The sequence below is a fragment of the Anas acuta genome, chromosome W, assembly GCF_963932015.1.
Source record: "Anas acuta chromosome W, bAnaAcu1.1, whole genome shotgun sequence".
Taxonomy (NCBI): Eukaryota; Metazoa; Chordata; class Aves; order Anseriformes; family Anatidae; genus Anas; species Anas acuta.
The window spans coordinates 15,472,159-15,497,656 of NC_089016.1; the positions used below are offsets into that span (position 1 = coordinate 15,472,159).

At 45.0% G+C, this 25,498-nt stretch overlaps 2 protein-coding genes across 17 annotated transcripts in view; both read left to right on the forward strand.

The window, feature by feature from the left end:
* LOC137846966 (uncharacterized) overlaps positions 1-25,498 on the forward strand; it is a 456,759-nt gene that overhangs the window by 26,968 nt on the left and 404,293 nt on the right. The gene's annotated exons all lie outside the window — the stretch shown is intronic.
* LOC137846955 (SET-binding protein-like) overlaps positions 1-25,498 on the forward strand; it is a 325,858-nt gene that overhangs the window by 10,340 nt on the left and 290,020 nt on the right. For 10 of the 16 annotated variants that reach the window (XR_011090674.1, XR_011090675.1, XM_068665064.1 and 7 more), the window contains one exon: positions 4,112-4,772. Coding sequence is in view for 14 of the 16 variants with exons in the window: in XM_068665064.1 (XP_068521165.1) it covers positions 4,281-4,772 (492 nt within the window). In the remaining 2 variants the exon portion in view is untranslated. Of the gene's footprint in view, positions 1-1,734; positions 1,888-1,975; positions 2,982-3,081; positions 3,242-3,317; positions 3,392-3,643; positions 3,754-4,111; positions 4,773-25,498 lie in introns of those variants that run through there. The other 6 variants (XM_068665065.1, XM_068665067.1, XM_068665066.1 and 3 more) reach the window with 6 other exon arrangements.

Below are 25,498 nucleotides of genomic sequence, written 5' to 3' on the forward strand. Positions count from 1 at the left end.
GGTTGCTCTTGCAGAGTATCAGGGGCGCAGGAAGTAACTAAGGCTGAGGTTCAAAGATGCGATGAATCTAGCCCCAAGGCTCTGAGCAGCAGATTAAACATGCTGCTGGTGCATGATAATGATCCTGTATAAACTAATTTGCCTGGTTCAAATCTGATAAATAAATAGTGGTGGCTTAATTTCATCCCAGCAGGCTTTGTACTACATCAGACTGTGTCACCTGCCTGCACCATGCTGGCTTTATGACTCACAAGTTGTCCCCATCCTCTGGGTCTGCTTTTAAATTTGCACAAAGGAAGCCTTGACCTCCATCTTGTGCACTCTGGTCCATTCGATAAAAGTGTGATCATGCTCCTGTGCCTGGTCTGCATCAAATTTGTGCTGCTGGGTAATCTGGCAGTGCACAGACCCTGTACCATAAGCTGTGTGGTCACAGCACTGTGCTTGAAATTCATAGATTTTTTTTGCAAAGCAATAATGATGAACTAGGTTGGGGGCTCTTTTTGTATTACTAATGCAGGTTAACTGAGTTCAGCACAGCTTGCTGCATGTCAGGCTTTTTTTCTTTTTTTTTTTTTTAATCTCCCATGATGGATTCTAAAGTTTCACTAATACTTCTCATAAAAGCAGGTTTCTGACCAAAACTTTCCCTTGAATGTAATGTAGGTTGTCCGCTGACCTCTGCCCCAGAGGCAGCTGTGTTTCAGCAGTGGCATTTAAAATCGAGGAAGCAACCCAGGAGTCTTTGGAGTGAAAGGTGATATGTCATAATTAAATATTGCTGTATAGTCTCCAGTGCTTTTTGTGGTGAATGGTTTTAAAAAGATGGTGCATAAAGAGGCTTCCAGGATTTCTGATATTAGATTAGGGATTTTGCAACTGTATTTTGCATGACAGAATATGAGACCCCAAGACAACATGACAGATGTGGGACTCCACTTCACTTTTGGTATGATGCTCTCAGACTTGTGCCTCAGTTTCCCCTTGTTTGAACAGAACCTGTTCAATAGATTTTTTTTTGTTTGTTTGTTTTCTTCGCAAGGCATTTTGGACTCTATAGCTAAAACAAAAGCAATTTGTAGCTACAGTCATGCCTAAGATTAGTGTACTCTGGGATTTGGGTAACATCTTTTAAAATTGCTCTGAGCTCTCTTCTGGTGCTCATGTGTTTGAGCAAATCAGCCAGAGCAGCAGCACAAAGGCTGGGCAGCTGAACCTGTCTTGCTTGTGTTTACCTAAGCAGTGGTGCCTCTGCACCTCTGTTTGCTTATTACAAACACGATTGTTACCGGGCACAGGGCAAAAGCTGTGACAAGTATTATGCCTGCTTTCATTTCATGGATAATCCCAAACATGGTGGATTTCTTCCTTCCTTCCTCCCTCCCTCTCCCCCCTCCAGCAAGGCAGTAGGCTCTTACTTTTTGTTTTTATCCTTAGCAAATTTTTAGTTTAATCACTTAACAGCCCTGATATCTTAATACAAGTGTGAGCAGTTGCCTAAGGCAGGAGAAGGGAGTGTATTTTGAGCCCTTAATGGCAGGCATCTAGTATGATCTTAAGGGAGGTCTTCTCCTTCAGGCCTTTACTTCTAGGAGCATGTTTGATAAGAGACATATGAGCAGCTAGGCTGAGCATACAGGTGTTTGATTATTTCTCAGTACTTATCAGAGGAAGTGTGAATTTCTCCCTAATTAAGAGCTAATCCCAACTTCTGTGAAATTTGTTGTCATTCACCTGTGAGTTATCCTCCTCAAATTTAACTTGACTGCAGGAAACCTGCTAGCAGTAACACTTTCCTCTGAGAGCTTAATTTGGCTGGTGAAGTACCTCTGCAGTTGCTTGTTGAACAGGAATTGATGCTTGTGAGCCTGGGAGAGGGCAGTTTGGGTAGGCATTTAAAAGCCTCTCTTAGCTGTTTAAAATAAAGCTAGGAAGCTTGGGGAAAAAAAAAACAAAACAGTATTCTTGTTTCCAGGTCTGCACTTTGCCAGCTAAAGCGGAAATGCTGCTGGAGGACAAGTGTTTGTTGCCTCCCCTTCACTGCTTGTGCTTGCAGGCCAGCCCAGAGCTGGGGAGATACAGGACATGAGGAAGAGGGAGAAGCCCAGGAAACTGCAGCTGAATCAGAACCTGAGGTTTTCCCAGTGACTTCAGCAGGGGCAGTTTGGAGATTGATTTTTCCCTAGTTTTGAAGCTCAAACCCCTATATCTTTTGGGGGAGATGCTAGAAAAAAGCTATTGCCACTGCAGTTGAAAGCACGGGGCTGAACAGCTCCTCTTGCAGAGCTGCAGTGTGCCCCAAGCTGAGGAAAGGGAAGGTTGGGACTTTGCCCAGGAGGTTACTTATTCAGGAGCCTGAAGTGAGGTTTCCTGATTAGTCAAAGTGCTTGTAGCCTGCCCAAACAAGAAAGATGAGTATAGTGTTCCTGCACCTGAGTCACTTAACTATTAACCCTGAAGGAGAGTAAGGAGATACCTTAAAAAAAAAATAAAAATAATAAATCACCCAGTTAATTCAGTGTAGTGTTTGAATGCAGGGTTCTTTGTTGCTACCTGTTGGTCTGGTGATATCATCATTTGCTGGCTCTTGGCATGACAGGAGGCTAATATTTTAAAGCTGGTTTTAGTGTGAACTTATCTGATGCTGGTATAATGTGGTGCCTTTATTCAGATGTTGCTGGTTTCTACTAACCCTGAGGTGCTGAGACCCCTTGGGGCAGGAGCCTGGCTTTGGGTGAGGCCTCCATAAAACACTGAGCTGGGAAGGGTGTTTTGGGCACAGAGTCAGGAGCTTTATCTCATGTCCCATTTGACATAAGGTCCCAAGAGGTTTTATTCTTTACGCCATATCCCATGGTCTTTTCTCTACACCCTTGGTGGCTGAGGGTGTGGTGGCCGCATCCTGCTGAGGCAGATGTGTCCTGTGAGAAGCCTGCTCTTTTTCACCAGCATCGAGAGAGGTTAAAAGCCTGTGGGCAGAGGTCAGCACAGACTATTCATTGTACATTTGTGCATACCAGAGCAGTAACTCCCTGGAATGCTGCACAGCTGAGCTTTTACCACCTTGTGTTTGTGTTGCAGCACAGGAGCATGTGTACGTTTTGTCCATCTCCAAGGAGATTAGCAATGTGAACTGGCAGATAAATAGGATGGCCTTTTTTTTGATTGGACCGGTTGGAAGAGGAAGGTAACCCTGACTGCTGTCACCTCCATAGGCACCAAAGGAGAGGCAAGGTGCAAGGTCAGTCAATTAGGTGGAGCAGCTTCTTGCAATTGGGTGGCTTTAATGTACTAATTGTGTTAGTAATTAGCGAGCACCACATGGTAAACACTTAGGTTCAGAACTGTGTAAGGGCATTAACTAACCCACCCTACAATGAGTCTGAACAAGGTAGGCATTATCATCCTTTCATTGGTAGTAAAAGTGAGAGACTTGCTGACCACAGGGTGAGTCAGGACAGGCATGTGAGAGACTGTAGCTCTGTTAGTTCTTCAAGATCACCTTAATTGAGGCCAGAGTGACAGCAGCTCTGGGAAATGAGCCTCTTCCCTATTGCCAGATGTGTATCTTAAGCACGTGTTATTTGGTGATAGGTAGCAAGTTTTTTATTTTTCCTTTACAATTTATTGCTACTAAAAATGGCCTGGAAAATCCCTGGTTGTTCTCAGATCTTGCCTGTGGTTGGTCAAGGGGTAGGGTTTGGCAGTGTAGCAGAGCTTATCTAGTGTAAGGAGCTGCTGCTGTGAGAGTAGGTCTGTGTCCCCAGCATTGACTCCTGGCAGTGCCTTCTTGTTTTCTTTTCCCTATGTTAGAAGGGATTTTCTTCTGACCCACCAGGGAGCTGTTTCAGGGTAGTAAAATAGTGGCAAATTTCTCTCTGAGATATCCTTATGTTATGTTGTGTTATGTTATCCTTATGTTAATCAGCTTGGCTGCTCTAGGGTACCAGACCCAGCCCTCAAAAATGCTGGTTCCCGCTTTGCATCAGGGAATGCCCTTGAAAAGTTGCATGGGAAGCCCAGCCATTCTGTGTTTCAGTCATTTCCACACCTGCATTCAATATATATGCATGTGTTAACTTCCTTTTTTCTTCTCCTTTTTTTTTGACAGTGGCAGATCTGATTTCTTCTGAGCTCCTTGCAGCCTCTAGGTGACTGGGATATTGAACTTGGTGGACAGCTGCAATTCGTTCCCTGGGATCCTACCTGCCCTTTCTCTCCCCTTCCCTTCCTGTGCTCTCCTTCCCTCTGATAAAACTTCAGTGTGTTGTGGTACTGCTATGGAACCCAGGGAGACTTTGGGCAGCTCCCAGCAAAGGGGAGGTGAGGTGGATTTTTTGCTGGCCACTGTCGCCTCTGCAAAGCCTCCACCTGCCTCTGGCTGCACAGGAGAGATGATGCTGCCCATGGCGGGCTCGGGGAAAGGGATCCTGGTGAGCAGAAAGCGGATGGAGCCCGAAGAAGAGGATGAGCTGGGTTACGGGAGAGATGTGGATTCCACTTCTAATGCAGACAGTGAGAAATGGGTGCCAGGAGATGGGCTGGAAGAGCAAGAGTTTTCTATCAAGGAAGCTAACTTCACAGAGGGGAGTTTAAAACTAAAGATCCAAACCACCAAGAGAGCTAAAAAGCCCCCAAAGAACTTGGAGAACTATATTTGCCCTCCTGAGATCAAAATCACCATCAAGCAATCTGGGGAGCAGAAGCTTTCCAGAGCTGGGAAAAATAGCAAAGCAGCTAAGGAGGAGGACAGAGCATGCTCCAAAAAGAAGGTAAGTACTATGCTTTCCTGTATTTCCCCTTGAACCAGGTGGCAGAGGGAGAGGGTGCTTTGTGTCTGAGACACAACCTTCAGGCAGTTTATGAGACCATGTTTGGCTACAGAGGAGACAAAACCATGCTGGTATTGTCCTGTGGTGCTGTGAGAGCTTCAAAGGTGATCTTGAGCTGTCCTTCAGGTGCACCAATTCGAAAGGGATCAGAAGTTCAGCTGAGCCTCTTCTCTTTTTGTGTGTAAGTGAGATTTAAGATTCATCTTTACATGAATGATAAATGAAGGAGCCCACTTCTAAACTGCTTTGTGTCTGAGCACTAATGCTTGAGCCTTTTGGCAGTTAAAGCTTTTCAATTACATTTTTAAAATACAGGTATGTGCATAGAGAACAATTGAATCCATTCCTATATACCAAGCAAATGGTTCCATTATTATTGATTATGGCATTGTGCTAGCAACACTATGGATATGCTTCAGAAAATACTTCTATTATAAGTCTCATTCTTCCAGATGCTTATCGTTTTCTTGAAATATCCTTCTGGAGAGAATTCTTTGGTAGCTTAAGCTAGGGTCAAAATTATATTTTTCTTCTTTTTGGTGTGTGTGTGTGTGTGTGTGATTCAGTCAAGAAGAGGAACAGGGTATAAAGAAAAGATTTTATTTATATGAGCTGATTTCAGGAGAAACCTTTCTGTTTTCTTGTTGGTTTAATTTTCAGTAATGTGCCCTATACTTACATTTTTAAAATAAATTGAATTCTGAGGCAGCACTGAGGGTGGGTGGGGGGATGAAACCTTGTGACTACTCATGTTATTTTGGGTGTAAGAGTGCTTTTTGTCCTAGGAATCAGACAAAGGAGCCTTGGTCAGGTTGAGGATTTATCACAATACAAATACTTCACTTCCGCTTCTTAAGCAACGTGTGGACTCCTGTCTGAACTCATCACAAAGTCTATGTCTGATGAAAGACTCAAATATCTCTAAAACCTGGAGAAATGGATCTGTGATATAGGCTTGCACCAGTCTAGGGCTCAGGGGATGACTGTTCAATGTAACTTTGATCCCTTGCTGCGTACAGAAGGTCCCTGCTTCTCCTGTACCTCATACCCATGATGGATGCTCAAAGGGCTACTTTAAGCCTGGAGGAGGCTACTTGCCAGTGGCCCTCTCAGGAGGCAGTGTCTTTCACAGGTTGACCTTTACCAAAAGTCTGTTGACAACTCTAAATCAGTTTCTGAAGCAGCAACATTTCTCACTGATGTGAGGCAGAGCCCAGGGAGGTTAATGTTACTGAGGGTACTTGCATTGGAAGCTGATCTTGTGTGGGGGAGAAATCAAGGGGAATTTTTCTTAGAACCCTGGTAAATGGCGTACTCCTTGCACACCAAAAATAGCACAGTGGAGTTTTGGTCCAGTAATACACTGGGAATAGATTTTTCCCACCTATTGAGAAGGATGGGCTGCTTTCTTAGCACTGAGCAGTGTCTTATTTCTATTTCCTTATATTCCCTGAGTACTTGCAGCAGTCTCAAGAGAAACAGTGGTTGTGTGAGACTCAGCTCAGAGACAGCAAAGGTGTTGCAAGCAATCCCTCTATGGCCAAGCAGGGAGAAAAAAGACTTGCTAACCACTGCATACCGCACATGGGTGTGTGGACTGTGAAGAATATGGGTGCTTAGAAATCAGACCTTTCATTTCTGTTTATTCCTCAGTTAGATGTCTGGGGAAGGCATGTTCATTCTTTGATGTGGCTATTCAAAAAGGTTAAATAAATAAAGCTAGCTGTAATGAAATGGGGGGGGGGGGTGTAGTGTGGTGATGTTTAGGGTGAGACTTTAATTGCTGAAAGATAAGGAGTTGGAAAGAGGCAGATCACAATCCATGTGTGGTTGCATCCAGCCTGTGCTTGTGTTGTGAGGTCTAAGCTGGCTCGTGCTATGCTCTCAGGCTGGGAGTGCTTGGGGTAGCACTGGCCTAATCTGACCATTTAAAAAATAAAAATAGAGAAAACACAGCAGGTGGATCCTCTGAGCAGATGGGGAGAGGCCCACTGCACCAGTGAATTGATTAGCATAACACCCAACGGCTGCTGCACAGCAGCTGTTGAGCTGGAGCTGGGCAGGGGCTGGAGGCAGCGTGGCATAGAGGAGTCCCCAGCAGGGATTTGGAGGACCACGGAGCTGTGATCTTGAGGAGTTTGATGCCTAGAGACCTGTACCCAGCATCCCTGGGGTGGTGAGCATCCTGTACCCCTGTAGTCAGGATTTTGCAATGCAGTTGGCTCTTAGCGCTTGGGTTATAGGATCAGCATCTCGCATCAAGGGGGTGGTGGAAGGCACTGTATGGTGGAAGGCAAGCTGGAAATTGGTTGGAGAAGGGCTTAAGCACTGGCAGTGTGACTGCTCTAATGGCTGCTGTGTGTCTCGTGGCAGTTACAGAGTTTTTTTTGTGAAGATAGAGTTCAGAGGAAGCAGAAAGTTGCAACTCGAAATGCCCATCTGTGGGCTTTCCCGAGAGAGGAGCATGCAGGTAGCTTCTGCAGATACTTGCAGAAATGCTGAAAGCTGCAGTAGTGGTTACAGTGTAATTGCCACATTTAAATGATTCTGGTAGTTTTGATCTTGCAGTCACGTGCTGCTACAGAGTTAGGCTGTTTGCCTGTTGCTTTAATCAACACAAACTCCAGGGGGAAAAAAAAAGTCAAAAAAAAAAAAACAAACTACTTTGCAGCAGCAGGGGACAAATACACTTAAACTGGTGGGGCAGATATGCAGCTGCCATTGTTTCACTGTCCTCTGGATTTTTGTCATGAGAGTTTGGCCCTATGTATGTATTTCCCTTGTACATGGGCACAGTGTCATTATTTGAGTTTACCTCCTTGCTTATGGATGGGATGCAGCTTGGATTACACTCAGCTCTCCAATGACCATGCTTGTTTCTTGGGTATGGCTTGTCCTACAGTGAAACTATCCTCCTCTGTAAGGAGGAGCAAACTTTACTAGGACTTGAAAAATCATTTAAGCTTGCATAATAATTTCAGCCACATCTCCAGTAGTCCCCAGTGCTTTGAAACACTTGCTTCAGCATTCTTGCAGGAGTTTCAATACACACAGCACAGAGGGAAAGTAATGAAAACATGGAAGCAATTTAAGTAACAGTGTGTGGGTATGCAAAGGACTAGTAAAGTCAGCAATGTAAAAAGGGGCTGTGAATCGGGGATATAGTACTTATTCAGTGGCCACTTAAGGAGGAAGATGATAAGCCTGTTCCAAAGCTTTGCGCTGTTCTGCTAATTAGGCAATAGGGTCCAGAGCCTGATTTCCAAAACTGTGGTATGGGGTGTGGTGGTGACTAGAAGGGGGCTCTGCAGAGGTGTGCTGCTCATGTGGTAGGGTCTGATTTTTCTTCCCCTCCTTTGATTCCAGCTGCTACGCTATTTAATGTATGTTTACATCTTTTAATATACTTACTGTTATAAATGAGGTCTCAACTCAATCTGAATTTTGTAATATTTATAAAACAAATATTTCTAAAAGGTATAAAAGGCAAGTAAACAGTGCTGGGTGTGCAGGGAGTCTATGCTCCACCAACATGCACACATGAACATCAAACATTCTAAATATACAGAACATTGCTTTACGTACTAAACCCAAGTATGCCTATACATACGTTACGATCAGGAAAGGTAACAAACAATCCTTTAAGTTCCATGACTTAACAGTCTCCATTTTCCATTCCTTTTGAACAATATGTCTTGCTTTAAGTTGTCAAGCAACTCGGTCTTCAGGCCTTATGTATCCCGTCCTTCCCGGATCAAAGAAAAGCATATCCATCTCCTTTTCAAGGCCAATAGGCCTGGGTCAAAAGGCATGTTCAGGTCAACAGGGGGCGTAACAGCAAAAGCCTTCGATGGCTGTAGCAGCAGAGAGGCCGATGGCTATGGCATAGCAGTCAGATCAGTAAAGGAGCCCGCAGCTCCCTCACTGTCTGGCAAGCCACACGTTTGTGATTGTGGCTCCACATGGCTCTTTAAGGCCTCAGAGACTGCTCACCAGGTGCCAAGCAATCCCACTGCAACCTTGTCGTTTTTAGTTGCAGAGTCCCACACCTTGACCTCAGTTTGGTCCCATATTTCAGGCTCATAAACTGTCTGGTTGTTAAGAAGGAGAATAAGCTGTAAGGTTACCAGGACAGTCTTTGTTTCTAAGGACGTATGATTCCCCATAATGCACAAGTGCTTACCAGTGAGAGGCAGTTGTGTGCACGGGTCCGCTTCTCTTCAGCTCCAGTGCGCCTGTTTCCAGCGACTTTCTGTACGAGGCAATCAAAATGCCTGTTCCCGTCCTGGTCTCCATTCTGCCAGCCTGTTCCTCTTCACTCCTTTTTCCTGCTTCTTTATTGATGTAACTTCATCGTGTTGCCTTTTTCTTTATCTTGAGGGCAGGCTCCCCTCTTATACCCTTCTCCCCACAGCAGTTCTTTTCAAAACAACTTTTCATTGGTCAGACAACTTTGAATGTAACAACAACAGCAAACATCCAGAAACATCTATGCCTTAATGGCTGGAGAACAAGAAACCAGAGACTGCATGGAGTCTCCTGAATCACCCTTCTTTGTTCCCTCTAAACTCTTTTATATTCCTGATGGCCTGGTCGTTAAGAGTCTAATGTTATCTCAACCACGGGGCTTGCCGACCCCAATGGCCACACTCCCACATCTCCCCCTTCTTTATTAATATCAACCATTTTCTCGACACGAATTACTACTCCATATATAACACTTATGTTGCTTTTCTGTGTGAGCAATTGCCCTGGGGATGTTATGTGATGGTGTATGGGAGGGGAGGTGCTTGAGGAGAGGATGGGGCTGGGTGTAGTTGCCCTGGCCCTGAGCAGGATGGGAGAGCTCCAGTGCTGGAAGCCTCTGCTGTTCTCAAGGCTTGGCTGCAACCCAAGAACTCTTGGTTTTTCCATTGTGGCTTTGCTAAGTTTCACATCAGCTTCCCCCTCTTGAAGTTAAGAGCTAAGGTGGCTTCCTACCCCTCTTCCAGGGCTGCCTGGTGGGTGAATTGCAGCTTGGGCTGTCCATGCCACTGTTTGTGCAGCAATTGCAAAGTGTGGAGGTGTTTGCAAGTGTTTGCTCTGATTTCAACTGTTCTGCACTTGGGGATGGAGTGGGCTGAACCATGGCTGCTTCTAGACTGGCAAAAGGCTTTTCCCTTCTGGTGAGGGGGAAGCCAAGAGCCCAAAGGGTAACCTGCCTGCCTGCTGTGAGCCCTGCAGGCGCTGCTCTTGGTGCTGCTTTCTTCCTGCCTGCAGCAGGGTTGCTCAAGCCCAGAGCCCTTGGCATCCCTAGAAGTGCCTCTTCCTTTGGATAAGGGCAAACATGCTGTCAGTTTGGAATGGCACTGAAAGCGTGGCACCAAATGCAAAGAAGCAATCCATCAGCATTCCCTGCTTGTCATGTAGTGTTTAACAAGCCCCAGATGAGTAGTGGTTCCCAGGTTTTGTTTTTATCCTCCCGCCCCCCCCCCCCATTTGCCCTGTCTAGTTTTCTGTGTCTGCAAACACTTCATTTCCCACCCTCATACCCCACTCCTTTCTTTAAACATAACCTGATAAAGAAACTCTTTGGAGTTTCCATCATACGTGCAATGTCCTGCTTCAGGGGATGTTAACTCATTTGTTATTGAACTTTTTATTTTTTGAGAGCTTCAGATGGGTGAACGCATTTCATTGCTGAGAAACAAGTGGCAGTAAGTAAGTTGGAAGTAAAGCTTCCTTGTGGGCAGTTAGGAGAAGCTCTGTCCTTGTTTTTTCTGGCAATCCCCACAGTTGTGTGCCCGCAGGTATATGCATTTTCTCCATGGGAAGCAGTTCTAGCACCTTTTCCCTTGAAATTCCATTCATCCTCTTCCTTTCCTCTGCTTAGCCTCACATGGGCAACTTTCTTCTCCAGTTCCCCCTCCTTGAGGACTCTCATGTGGTGTTTTTTTTCTCCCTTTGTACCTTTCCTTCTTCCACAAGATCATGACCACTTCCACCCCTGCTTCCTTCCCCTTCTTTGCATTGCTGACTGCACATTGCACTTTCCTTACAGGTTCTTGTGTGCATCCGCATCTCTTGCCGAATGACCCCTGTGCTGTACTCCTCTCCCCTGTGACTTGGGTACATGATCATCCAGTTACTCAAAGTGCATGGTTATTTCCCCTTTGCTAAGGGCATCCCTGTGTGTCAGCTCTTCCTACTGCAAACTGAACGTGGCTTGGGGAGTTGGTGTAAGTACTTGCTCCCTGCACTGCAAAGGGCTTAGCATGGAGATGCTTGTGCATCTGCTTGAAGTGCTAGGATTTGATTTTATGGCTTTTCTTCTTTGTTTTCCAAGGGATGAAGCCCCTGTAGCCCCTTTGTATTCCTGTGCTAGGTTGGTTCCCACCCTTGTGTAGGGAAACCTTGAGGCTGCTCTAAATGATGCTGGTGGCAGGTCCCTGAGGTGCACAGCAGCAGTGGGAGGTGAGGAGTAGGGGTGTGGATCTCAGCCTCTGCCCTGGTCATGGGCTAGTAGGAGAGCCCCAGAAATGCCAGCACAGTGGGGAAGTCTTCTGTGAGTTGTGTTTAGGGAAAACTGCCTTTTGAGCAGGGGAGAGACCACTTCAGAGCTGCTCTAACAGGCATGAGGCACCTGGTGCCTCATTTCCTGGTGCCACATTTCCTTGTTCCCTCGTGCTGTGCCTCTTTTTCTTCAAACCATGACAAAAATATCCCCTCTGCTGGTTTGGGGACTGAGGAGATGCTGCAGGGCTTTAATGGGGAAGGAACAAGAACCAAAGAAGGGCAGCTGGAGGTCCCATGCTCCCTCCATGCTGAACTGCAGGACTGGATGGGTGCTGCTCCCAGCAGCCTTGTAAATGCCTGGCCAAGTCAGTGCAAGCTGGTTGTGTTTTGAAAGCACCAGGGCCTCCAGGCTAAAAGAGGTGTGCTGGAGATGTGACATACTGGCATATGCATCCAGAGCAGTGAATCTCTGTGCTTCTTGTGTCCTCATTTGCAGAGGTTTGGGGATGCACAGGAGTGTCAGGCCTTAATGCATTCATTCATGTTCTTCCAGTATCTCCTTTTGCATTAAGTGCTCCCCCTCCTCTCCTTCCAGGCATGCCTGACCACAAATACCTTCTGATTTACCTTCAGCTCTTTTCATCTTTACTCTTTTTCACACGCATGCATGCCCAGCTATTCACCCTCAGGTCAGGTCTAATCCTTCACATACTTCGTTCCCAGCTGGGCTTCTCACTGCCCATGTCCCCCTGCATGGTCAGTGGGACTGCATGATGGACTCATCTTGAGTTCATTTGAATGAAGAAGAGGGGCTTCATTTGATGCTCTTTTTTCTTTTTTTTTTTCCCCTCCCTTTCCTGTGAGCATTGAAGTATGTGAAAGTTGGTTTCTAACCACGTTCCTTTTCTGTGGCTTCTATGGTGAACTTATTGGCTATTCCATCTTTGGGAGCCCCTCAGAGGTACTTCTGTCTGGATAATTTGAACAAAACTTCTTGGAATATTATATCTTAAAGATTTTTGTTGAACTTGACCAAAATTGGTCAAAATACCCTAAAAACATTGAGGAGAGGGTGTACTGGGTCTGGCTGGAATGTTAACTTTCCCGGCAGCAGCCCGTACAGTGCTGTACTCTGCACTTGTAGCTGGAACAGCAGTGTTATCACACCAGTGTTGTGTCTACTGCTGAGCAGCAGTGGCACAGCATTGGGCCTTTCTCTAACCCTCCTAGGGGGTGGGCAAAAAGTGAGGAGAGAAACATCACTAGGGCAGCTGACCTAAACCAATCAAAGGGATATTCCATACCATGTGATGTCACACTCAGCAATAAAAGGTGGAAACAGGAAGAAGAGGGGAGGGGTGGGCTCTCGTTGAGAAGACATCGGTCCTCCTCTCGAACACCGGCTGCGTGCGTTGAGGCCTTGCTTCAAGGACGTGGTCAATCATCGCTCATTTGTGGGAAGTAGAGAGTAATTTCTTTCCTCTGCACTTCCATATAGCCTTCATTTATTTTGTTTGTTTGTTTTCCTCCCTTCTTTTTATTTTCCCTTTTCCCCTCCCTTTTCCCCTTTCCCTTTTTATTTCCCCTTAGTTAAATTGTTTAGTTCATGGTAGTCTTTATTTAATTATTATAACTATTTCCCTTTAATTAAATTATCCTTATCTCAACCCGTGAGTTGTTCTTTGCTTTACTTCTCCCCCTCCTCATCTAAAAAGAGGGGGAGTGAGAGAGTGGTTGTGGGGTTTAGCTGCCCAGCACGGTAAAACCACCACAGAGGGTCATGTAGTTAGGCCAAGGAGTCGTCTGTATCTGTTTGCATACGCAAAAACAGTATGATCACATTGGACTTGTTTTCTTAGGAAACCAGTCTAAAAATATCCAGAGTAAACATGCATTTTTTTTTAACTCAGACTTTTCCAACTCTTGAGACTTTAAAATGATTCCATTTGATATGTGACCCTGGAGGACAAATCCAGTTAGCTGTATTTTCATAAGAGCAGTGTTTTCCATTTCTTACCATGACCTCTAATGTGAATTAGACCATTGGCACTTGGCTCCTTCATCTCAGGACACATAGTATTATTTGTATATTGTGATGGGCTGCAGGCGGTTGCTATCAGGAGAGGGATTCTCAAGCTCTGGTGTGCACACCAGTAGCAGAATGTTGCTTTTGAGTAGGCTGCTCAACCTGGGAAAAGTTCTGATGTTTTGAGGTAGTATCACCCAAAACCACCCCCCAGAGCTATGGGTTTGCAGAAGGGCTGGGGTGGGTGTCTTACTACAGAAATGAGGTTGCCTATTTAAGATGTGGCCTGGACTGTGGCTTTGTGGAAGCCAGAGTTGCTGGAGATGAGGATGTGGTCATTCAAGATGAACAGTCAATTGCAGCTGCATTTGCAGAGCTAAGTGTGTCTCTGCCAGGCTTGTTTCAAGATGATGCATCGTGTTCCTCTTGCAAGTCAAAGTCTACTATGGTGGGCCCTGTATGAAGGCAGCAGAAGAGACTGTCCTCCTGCAAGAAGCCCACAAACTCTGTGAAAATTAAAGCAGAAGAAATAAAAAAATCTTGTTTCTTAGTACAGTGTGTGAAAGAGACTAATCAAATTAATGACTCAGTCAAGGAATCTGTTACAGGCTGGGGTAACATTTAGCCCTTCTTCATTGTACTGTGGTTGCTTAACCATAACACAACTGAGTCTCCCAGATGGTGGTCTGATCTTAGAGTGCTGGCTTCTGGGAGCCAGTCATCATCTTGTCACTGACATGGGCAATTTGTTTCAAAATTAACTCGCTGCATCTTTGGTAGCTTAATGATAAATTTATCACAAAGAAGAGTTAGGGCTTGGTGTGGAAATGGGGGGGGATTGAAATTTTGAGGCATGTCTGCAGTTGGTCAATCTAGATGCTCTTAATGGTTATTTCTGGTCTCTCAACCCTAAAACGTGGTAAGAGTCCTCCAGTAAATATTCCTTATTTATCTTCTCATCAGTTTCTCATGGCTTTATCTCATCTGTTTTTAGAGAGAGATGGTATCTTTTATTGACATTGGTGTTACAATAACTCCATCGATATAAACCTGGGTGGTTCACTGAGGATTTTCAGTGCTTCACAGCCTTATAGCTTTGTGTGAGCTGCTCTTGATCCACATGCTAAAAGATGAGAATCAGCTCCAAGGGGGTGTGTGGGTAATTTTCCCTTGCCCAGTGCTCCTGGAAGAGGAATGTGGTGGCACAAGCAGCCACGCCAGAGGCCACAGCCAGCTCTCCTTGATGGTTGCTTGGCTCTGTCTGATGAGGAGGGCCAAGCAGTGGATGTTTAGATGTGTCACTGACGATCATGCTCTTGCTTTACTGTGGGGGCAATGCTGCATGTTCCCAACCACGTGCTTCCGTGCAGAGGTGCTTCTGTAACATGCTTGGCAAACACTTCCAAGGAAGGTATGTGAGAAATGTTTTCCTCATACTTTTGATGCAGAGTCAACACTAATTACTAAACTTACTTGTTGTTAGTCTTCCTTGCATCCCAGTATACGCTAAAATATTGTCCTGTCTCAGGTAGCTTCACTTGCTGTATTTCCGGGTGGGTAACTTACTAAAAACTCACTCTTAAGGCTAATAAAAATAGACCTGAAGCAGGTATTTTCCCACTGGGCAGCAGCAACACTATCAGAGGCTTGATCAGCTGTCATTTCTGCCTCCTACCAAAATCTCTTCATCTGTAGGGAAAATACCTAAATCGGTATCCTGTGTAGGGTGTATTAGCAGGGAGCTTGAAGACACTTGTTTTGCCTCATCTTCCAAGGGAACTGATGCTACTGAATTGATGATGTGCTTTACTACTTATAGCCTATGTATGTGCAGGTTAGATGGGGATAATTAACGTCTTGCCTGTTTGCTGATACTGCTTTCCCCAGTGCTCAGCTCTTTCCGAAGACAGCCTCTCTCTTTTCCTGGAATATTTTCCTTCAATAATTCATGTAATCATTAGGATGAATTCCCTCCAGCATTTTCTCTCTTGTCTTAATTCCACTGCATTATTTGTAACTACATTCCTGATTTGAAGGGGGGGGGGGGGGGGGGGAGCCGAGCCTGTTTCCTTCTGTGACTATGGCAAAAGAGTCACAAGAAGAGTGTGATGGGAGGGATTGATCTGTCCTTAGGTCACTGACTCGGGGCATGGGCAGGAGCTGCTATTAGCCACTCCGGGACAGCAATTGCCAACATGCTTAATGGGAATTTGGGAGGTGTGGGGCAGCTCCATGGGAGGGCAGTGTGTCCTTTGCTGCTCCCCATGCTTTGGTTGGCAGATATGGCATGTGACAAAGTCGTGCTTCATCCTTGGAGGCAATGCAAGGCTTGGGTGCTTGGGTGAGGAGCCCTTGGTTCTGATTGGGTCACCATTGAAAATAATGGGAATTTGGCTGTTGATGTCACCTAGAAGGTAGAGAAGGTTTCAAAGAAATGGGAGGTTAGCTTGTGATGGACAGCCAAGTCCTCAGCCCAAGTGCAAGAGAGTGACTTACCCTTGTTTTTTTTTTTGTTTTTTTTTTTTTTGCATCTGTAGGTGTTCCTATTGCTGATGTGTACATAAGATTTTGCACAGGTTCTGAGTTGTGAATCTCTTTGCAGCAAAATGAGGAAGTAGCACAGATGCTAATTACTGTCTAAATAAGTCTTTTACTATTTTATTGTGAATTTGGCTGCTGAACTTCACTTCCACCTGCTAAAACAATGGTGTGTGGGACCATCATGAAGTGCTGAAAAGGTGGGATGGAAATCTAAAATCACCCTGTTATTTTTCTGTCTACCTAACTTCAGCTAATAAAACTCTGCATGAGCCTGTGGGGTATGGCAGCTGTGTGCTGGAGCTACAAGTTGACTCAGTCCATCTTGGCCACATGGTTTAATAGGCCTCCGTGAAATCCCTGGGTTGGAGGCCATCTACCATGCCTGTCTTTGTCACATCGCAGTGATGTGTATCCTGGCAGGTTTTTCTTCTTGTTCCCTTCCTGGCATGGAAAGAACCATCTGCTGGGTTGGCTTTCAGAAGAATTTTGAAAAATACCAATTTCCCTTTGTTCCAAGAGGAGGGGAGGGTAACAGGACAGAAGGGGGAAGGAGAGCCTGACCTAAAACCAAGTCACTGTTTGCAGGGTTTTTTTTTTTTGGTGTGATGCCACAGCTCTGAAGGGTGAACGTAAATGAACATAAAGGGTGTTCTGAGGTTGAAAGGGGAAAAAAGGTGGAAAAAATTATTTTGACTGCTTTTTCTCAAAAAATATTCTCCTATCTGTGATATAGTAATGTAGTAATGTGATGTAGTAATAATTAGTGTCAAGAAGATGCTTGATATTATTATATCAACCATTGATAAATAAATGGTTGATAAATAAAGAAGGGGAAGATGTGGGTGGGAGTGTGGCCATGGGGTTCGGAAAGCCCCGTGGTTGATGATAACATCAGACTCTTAAGGATGAGGCCATCATGAATATAAAAGAGTTTAGAGGGAACAAAGAAGGGTGATTCAGGAGACTCCATGCAGTCTCTGGTTTCTTGTTCTCCAGCCATTAAGGCTGGGTGTTTGCTGTTGCTGTTACTTTCAAAGTTGTTTGACCAATGAAAAGTTGTTTTGAAAAGAACTGCTGTGGGGAGAAGGGTATAAGAAGGGAGCCTGTCCTCGAGATGAAAAAAAAAAAAAAAAAAAAAGGCAACACGATGTGATGAAGTTATGTCATCAATAAAGAAGCAGAAAGAAGGAATGAAAAGGAACAGGCTAGCAGAACGGAGACCAGGACAAGAACAGGGACGTTGATTGCCTTATGAAGATAGGTTCGGCCAAACTCAGCAAACCGCTCAAAGCAGAAAGTCACTGGAAATAGGCGCAATGGAGCTGGGAAGAAGCTCAAGCTGAGAGAAGTGGACCCGTGCACACAACTGCCCCTCGCTGGTAAGCAGTTGCGCATTGTGGGTGTGAGAAACACTCTGTAGCCAATAATTTAGGCTCAGGCAAGGATCTCAGTGAAGTAGTAATTTACTTGCGATTGCAGTGGAGGGCGCCCCACAAGCAGGAGAGCGTGCCTACTAGTTCCAAAACACAGTTTATATACTTTTTGATGACAGGACCCTCCCCTGTTTCCCCACTGAGTGGGTAATCCAGGTTCACAATCTATCTGATGCTTCACAAACAATGCATGGCCTTCAGTTGCCGGTCTGTTAAATTTCAAATTTCTTTTTACTGTTTGAAGTGGTAATGTTTCTTCACTTATCTGACTTGACTTGACACTGTGATTTTCACCTAATTGTCCTAAGGAGTCTGGTTGTCTGCATTTTACAAGTTCGCCTGCTAAGCCTTCTTATCACTGTAAGCATATCTCAGTACCACATTCCTTTCCTCTAAACAATGTAACTGCAAAAAACAATATTTCTATTCCCACATTCTCTACAAGGATTTTAAGTTTTGGCCTAAGAAGTGCAGAAATGTGAGCAAGTGGACTTCTCAGGCTTAGCTGAATTACTCTGACCCTGTAAGACAGTTTGGTTCAGGTTTTGAGTTCAAGGTGATGATTCATGTTGGTTTTTAGGTTGCTTGAACCTGTATACCCACATCCTCAATTATTTTCTGTTAACCACTGCACTGAGGGAACCCACTTCAGACAGTCTCATTTCATTTTTAATTGAGTAAAAACTCAGAAGTCTGCCAGTTGCATCACATCTGAGCGTTAGCTCCAGGAGAGGTCTGCATGGATGGTATGGTAGCAGGTGACCCAAGATGTGTGATGTCATTTGAAGTGCATTTCACTGGATTTTGCTCTGTGGCACTGACTTGTATGCCTGCCTTATAAAGTTTGGTAGCTCACTCTTGCTACCCACTGCCCCAGCCTTCCTTTTGGTGGGTGGATGGCACTGCCTTCCCCTGTGCTGTGCTCACAGCCTCTGGCAGGGCTTCCCTTTGGGGAGCTTCCAGCGATAAGGGCTTGCCTGGTCTGGCACACTGAGAACAGAGCCAAGCTACAGCTGCAGCCTAGACAAAAGGCAAACTAGACCTACTATTTATGTAGTTACTTAAACATGATTTAGCCTAAATAATGTACGCTGTGACTTGGCTGGGGGAGGAGAAGAGAGGGGCTTGTTTCTAATGAGCCGAGAGATAACACAATTAATTACATATGAAAGATAAGACAGCAAACTGTTTACAGTAGGGAGAAACAAAATACTGATGTGAATAATTAAAGCACCCGTGTGACGGAAGGTTCATCAGTTTCTCATAAAGTGGGCAGCTGGGTACGGCCCCAGGAGAGCGGTGCAGGATGCTTGGGGGGGCAGCAGGGCCGGTGTGGGCTTTCTGGGCTGTCTGCAGTTTCGCTGTCGAAGTTGAGCAGGCACTTTTGAGGATGCCAGGCTGTGCTCTGGGCATTATTTTCATCACATGCACTTTTGACAGCGGGATTGTTAGCTATTAATCTCGGTGACACATGAGATGGGGAGAAGAGTGGTCAATGTGGGAAAAGCAGAACAAAGGCTCAGGAGATGATTGGATACCTGCCTTGGGATGCTGTGGGCTATGCGGAGGAGGGACAAGATGAAGGAGGCTTCCCCCCTCCCCCCCCTTTTTTTTTAAAATATGTTAATTATTCTCATCAGTGCTGTGCTCTGCACTCATAGCTGGAACAGCACTGGTATCACTCCAGTGTTGTGTCTATTGCTGCACGGCATCAGGACTCCTTCCAAGCTCCCAAGAGCCAGCAGGCTCAGGGTGGGCAAGTGCTGGGGAGGGGACATTGCTGGGGCAGCTGACCTAAACCAACCAAAGGGATATTCCATAACACCTGATGTCACACTCAGCAATACAAAGGGGGGCTCTTGTGGGGGAGGGGGCTGTCCTCCTGAACAACCATTATGTGTTTTGAGGCCCTGCTTCCCAGGACGTGGCCGAACATCACTCGTTGATGGGAAGTAGAGAATATTTTTTTTCCTTTCTCTCTGTGCTTCTGCGTGGCCTTGTTCTTTTTTTTCTTCTCCCCATTCCCTTTCCCTTTAATTAAACCTTTCTCATCTCAAACCTCGAGTTCTCTGTGTTGTATTTTTCCCCCTTCCTTTTGAGGAGAGGGGGAGTGAGAGAGCGGCTGTGGTGGAACTCGGCTGCCCACCTGAGTAAAACCACCGCAACAGTGTGGATGAGATCTAATTGTGTCAGTAAAACATGACAATCATTCAACCCTTGAGTACATCAACTCCATGTAGACAATATTGAAGTCAGAAAAATGAAACATTCTTCAATAACTTTCTCAATCTAAAATGAGATTATGCAGGGTGAAAGGGATTGGGAGCAGCATTTTTCCTCAGGGGTAGCTCAAGATGGAACCAAAGGGACTTCATGGTGACCGTACCTCTCAGTTGTGTTTCTCCTGGTGGTAAGGGTGGTGGCATCAGTTTCAGCTGTTGCTTATACAGTCATAAAGTCAAAGCTGGTGCTGATGGAGATGCACTCACTTGCTTTTTGCTGCTAGCAGTGAGGGACCCTGTAGCAGCACTTGCTTGATGCCTGCACATGGGCACAGTCATCATAGTCATTGTGAAAGCATGGCACAGCTAGCACGTTGCTCTGCAGCAGGAAACAGAGTCCAAGCAAAGAGAGAAATCTTGTTTGGTGCGTCACTGATCAGCTGCACCAACTCCTGCTTCAGGTCAGCACTGCAGTCTCTCTTGCTTGCTCTCAGACATGGGAGGCTTTGGTGGCACTTGGGAGAAAGGAATTCTATCCAGGTGTGGCCTGATTTGACCAAAGGTACTCCATTGGCATTTCACACCCTGACATCTTTCTCCAAGGGGCGATTTAATCACTCACATCCCCTCTGCCCTAAGCCTTCTGCCTCACCATTACCCAAATGCTCCTGCTAAAGCTGATGATGTCCTGAGAAGGTTTCAATTAACATGAAGTGAAACCCCAGCTCATTCAGTTACCCAGCCATCCTCTTGTCTTTAAATCGTGGGTCTGTCTTGACCTTCCTGCACCCCTCTTGGTTGCTGCCCGGGTTTCACAAGTGAGAACAAAGTAATACTTCTTTGCCTTGTCCAAAGAGCTCACTCAAGCAGGTGATTGTCGTGCCTGCTTTTTCAGTCCCAAAATGAAGTGCTGAGAGTGTTGTCCTGTGAAAACATCCTATATATTCTCCTGGGACTGAACTTTGCTTTCTGAGTGCAAGTGGCACTGAAAGGAAAAGAGGTCAAAATTGCAGGACACAGGGAATAATTCCTAGGTGCTGAAATTAGGAGAAATGTGAGCACTCCTCTGTGCTCCTCATGGAGTAGGGAACAAGAGAGCTTTAATAACTCTAGTTGCAATTGCTAAAGAACAGGGAGAAAAAAAAAAAACAAAACTGAACAGGAAGATGAAAAGTCAATCAAAATTAGCTAACAAAAAAAACCACTACTTTTTTTCTTTCTTTTTTGCACGCTGCATTATATTTGCATATGGTGTGTATCTTAAACTCCAAAGGGGTTTGGACCTCAAAGCCCATGTGCATCCAGTATGCAAACCATAAAACCGTAAACATGTGGGTTTTGTGCTTAAATTGAAAATATTAAGCCATTCTGTTTTGATTTCCTTCTCTGCAAATCAGGGGTATGATAGCACAGGTCATCCTCTATGAAAAAGGAGGTAGTTTTTAAGATCTATCATCACTTTGAACACTGAAGTGATGTCTTGTTTCATTTTGTTTGGTCTGTTCTAGTTTCTAGTCAAAACTAGAGAAATACAAAGGATCTTGAGTCAGCAATGCTTTTGTTTTTTGTTTGAATTTGAAGACACAAAATGAAAGGGGGGGGAGGAAACAGGAAATACAAATTGAAATTAAAAAGGAGACTTGAAGAGGCCCAAGACAAATGGAAAATCTGAGCTTTGCTGGGGTGCCTTCAGCTGTGATGATATGAAGCTTGAGCTAAACCTGGTGTGGAGAACTGTAATTCATGCAGTAGAAACAGAAGAGCCTTCCTCAGGGGAATGGTAAGTCTGCTCCCCATCAGAGGTTTTGTTTTTTAAAATGACACCCATAATATCAGTATCTTTTCTTAGAGTTTTTTTGTGTGGAGAGCCAGACCACTCTGGAAATCAGTTTCAAGGGAAACTGAGGCTCAGAGCTTTAACCTGAGTTTCTAGAGGCTATTTGTACAGTACATTGCTGTTTCAAAAAGCCTAAATTTCACAATTTACAGGCTAGTTCTGGGCCAAAAGGAGTGATGGTGTTTTACGGTAAGGGATATGTACTGCGATATTATTAATTCAGTTGCTTGCTCATTTCTGTAGCCTTTTGCAGCTAGAGTAGTGGCTTATCCATTCCTGTTTCCTACAGGACATTTATTTGGGATATTTTAGAAATTGTAAATATGCTTTATCCTTCCCCCATGGTATTTGTTACATGTGAAGCATATACGATGGAAGAGTGTAGGTGAATGTTATGCATTAAAAATAGAGTGAAGTAACATGGGCGGCAATTGAAGAAAAGAAAATGTTTGAAGTTTGGTTGGGAAGATCTCCCCCAGACTTTGAATGAAAGAAGTCATCTTTGTCTTCCCCAAAAAATTATAATTCTTTTTACAAAAAATGAAAAGCGCAGAAATCAGCATTTTTCAGGTGTCAGACATCCACAGGAAAATCTACATTGTTTTCAGAAATTTCATATCAAAATAAAGTGGCGCTTTTTTTTTTTTTTAACTTGATCTGAGTGAGCATTGGGTTGTTATTATTATTTTTTTTAATCCAACAGCACTGGAAACCCAGTCCAAACTGGAAGATTTATAAGGGTTTGGATTCCTCTGGTGGGTTTGACTTGGGGCCTTTGAGGCCTAACCATAATGGCTGCCCCCCCACCCCCCCAGGGATTCAGGGACTTTTAGCTGTGATTGGTCTCTGTTGTCACAAGTTAGGCTGGCTGCTGGCCTTCTGTGCACACTTGCCATTGACTTGCCTGTAACTGCCCTGATTCTGTCAGTTTTAGGTCTGGCTCTTGTGGAGATATGAGGCAAAAGTCCTGTGGCTTTTCTTGCCATTCACTGCTGGCGTGGATGCTCAGGTTCTGGCCGGCCACCTCTCACACTGAATTTGCAGCCTACTGTAACTCAAAGCCTTGTTTATTTATTTTTCCCTCTGAATTTCCAAACTGGATGCCAGAGCAGCTGTTACAAGGATTTGAGGTAGGACAAAGGGCCTTCAAACTGCCGAAGGGAGTAAAATGAGATCTGCTGGCTCAGGTGAGTGCTGCTGCCAAGCCCCAGTGCCTGGTGGCATGGTGGCGGTCAGGTGGGACTCACAGGGCAGAGGGACTCGTGCCTTCAGGCTGCTCTCACATCTTTCATGCATTGTACTGGCCATGTGGTTGGGCTTCCTTGGCCAGCCAGATACACCAGTTCCTGAACGTTTCAGTTCATTGTTATTAACTGGGGAATTCTGATTTAATGGTATATTGGACAGATTGTGCTTGAAACCATTCTCCTTTCCTTCCATGCTGTTTTCACAGAATAATGTGAGATGATCTTTGGCAAGTCCCCTTCTGTTTAAAAGAAAATCCAGTGGAGGAATCAGATTAATTGCTGGCTCTGTGTGCTTTTCTGTTCACTGAAACATCTTCCCATTGTATAGTAAAATCAAATGTAAAGACTTTGGAACTTGACCTGGTGGCAGGTGCTAACTCTTGGGAATACGAATGTTCAGCTGTAGGAGAAATTTCTGTTGCAGCCACACTGTAGAAGCAATTAGGTAGAGGATGCAGTAAGGTACAAGGGAATGAGTCCACAGAGGTGCTTCATGGTGAGGTCATAAGCCACAAGAGCAGCATGTGGATCAGCTGGTGATGTCAGCCGAAACCTGCAGTGGAATTTGTCTCTGGGGTGGGAGAGGACTTCTCTGACTGTTGTTGCTGTGCTGCTTTTAATGGATTGGTTCCCAAAGCTGGAAGCCCTGCTGTGGAGTGGCTGCAGCAGTGTTAAAGACAGAAACGTTGCTTTGTTTCCTTTTTAGGCAATCTTCTGCTTTCTATTTCCACTATCACAAAGCATTTCGCATTCACAAAACATCTTTTCCTTTTTAAAAGCTGCAAGTAGGCTTCTTGGATGAGGAAAGAATCATTTTGTATTAGTAGGAACTACAAACGCAATTGCTGGAAAAATCAATGTAGCCTTTGCTTTGGAGCACCTGGTGCCACACTATGCATGTTACCTACATACACGTACATGTGCAGATGAAGTAGAAAAATGAGGAGTCTAAAACAGGCTCTTTTTGTTCAGTAGTTGCAGGCAGAGGAATGATCACAGATAGAAAAAAATCACCCTGCTCAGCCGTAGAGTCAGGCTGCAATGTGAAAACATAAGCATGAATCAGAAGGTACCATCAGCAGGCAGGAACATCTCTTTTCTGTGGAGGACTCAGGTGTAAGCACTCTGGTAATGGAAGGGCTCTTTCCCTAATGGTTTCTGCAGTGACACCTTTCCTTCTGAGAAGCACCTGGGGCTTCTCTGTGCCTGCATGCAAACCCTGCTGCCTCGGGAAGAGGTCTGCTCTTCTTCCCAAGCTGCCTCTCCCTGGAGGGGCTTCCCCACCATGATCTCATGGAGCAATAATGGTAATTATCATCATCTCATGGCTCAGTGGTGCCTGCTTTGAGATGAACCAAGCATATGGCTTTTGATACCCATCTCAGTGAGAGGCACATGTTTTTGCACACACTCTTCTCTACTACTCGCAGTTTGCACTCTGCAGCCAAACACAATTCTGAATTCTGCTTCTGTTTCTTGTAGGTAAATATACATGCAACTGGGTAAAAGGACTGGAATGCAATTAAATTTCTTATCACCACATGCACCAGCCTTTTCAATTGTAAGCAATGTGTCATTGCAAATTAAGAAAAAATAGCAGTAAAAGGGGTTGCAAATGCAGTTTTCTTACCCCCTTTTCAGAAAATAGCTTTGCAGTTTTATTTTTTTTTTTAATTATTTTCCAAGTTAAGTTTTGTCCTTTTTAATCTGGAGGTTGTAATTTCTGCTTGGAAAACATGAAATTTCTGCTATCCCACAGCTTTGCTTTCTCCCCAGCCTGGCACAAATCTTTGATGGTTGGCCATGCAGTTTCTTGAGCTCTTCCCTCTTTACTTTTTTCTTCTAAAATTATCTCTGCACTCAACAATTTGTAAGGTTTGAAACTTGTGTGTGTTTAGGAAAGCAATGCAGAAATAACTGGGTGTTTCAGGATCATTTTGATTTTTATTTTTTGGTATCTCTTTTTTCTTCTGATTTTGATACTGGTATGTATCAAAACCAGGGCAGACCTGCAACTCCCCCCACACCCAATTGCATCCTTGCTTATCTGCTTGTGTTGCTGTATTGAAAGAAAAAAAAAGCCTCAGCACAATTGTATTCCGCAGTTGTTGTTTTTTTGTGTGTGTGTGTGTTGTTTTTTTTTTCTTCTTTTCCAGCCTGAGTCTGGAGAGGAGCTCTCCATTTGCTTCCTCTGGCTGGGATTTCTCAGTGGGAAGCTCCTTGCTGGAGCACGGTGCCAGGGGGAGCAGTACATAAGCTGATCCCTCTGAACAGGTTAAATAAACAGGAGTGTGTTTGGGTTAGTTGTTGCTGGTTCTGCTGCTCTCCATTACTGATCTATCTGGGAGTCTGGCTAAGGAGCAGATGTGAGAGACGGTATCATCACCTCCCTCCTCGTTCTCATTGTGTCTGGCTTTATCCCTCTTCTTCCCTCCTACACATTATATCCCCCCCCCCCCCCCCCCCCCGGCTAAGCAAATAGGCCAAATGGCAGCGAGGAGAACAGACAAGTGAGCCATGGCATATGGGCAGCCTGTTTAATTTTGGCTCCTGTTGGGAAGTCGCTTGAAGGGAGATAAGTTATAAAAGGAGGGGAGGAGCAGGAAGAAGGGGCGACCCTTTTGGGGGATGAAGCAGCCCAGCTGAGGGAGTTGGGGTGCAGAGGGCTTGAAGCCCTGGCCGCATTCCTGATACAAAGCCGTAAATTAGCTGTTTCTGTGTCAGCTTGTCTAGGAAGTCTTTTCAGCTGCAGACAGGGAGGAAAGATGGAGATATCTGTCCTCGAATGAGGAGGAGGAGGAGGAGGGTCCAATTTCCACCTCACTGCCCTCCCGTAGGCCACTGGGAGGTGGGACAGGGAGAAGT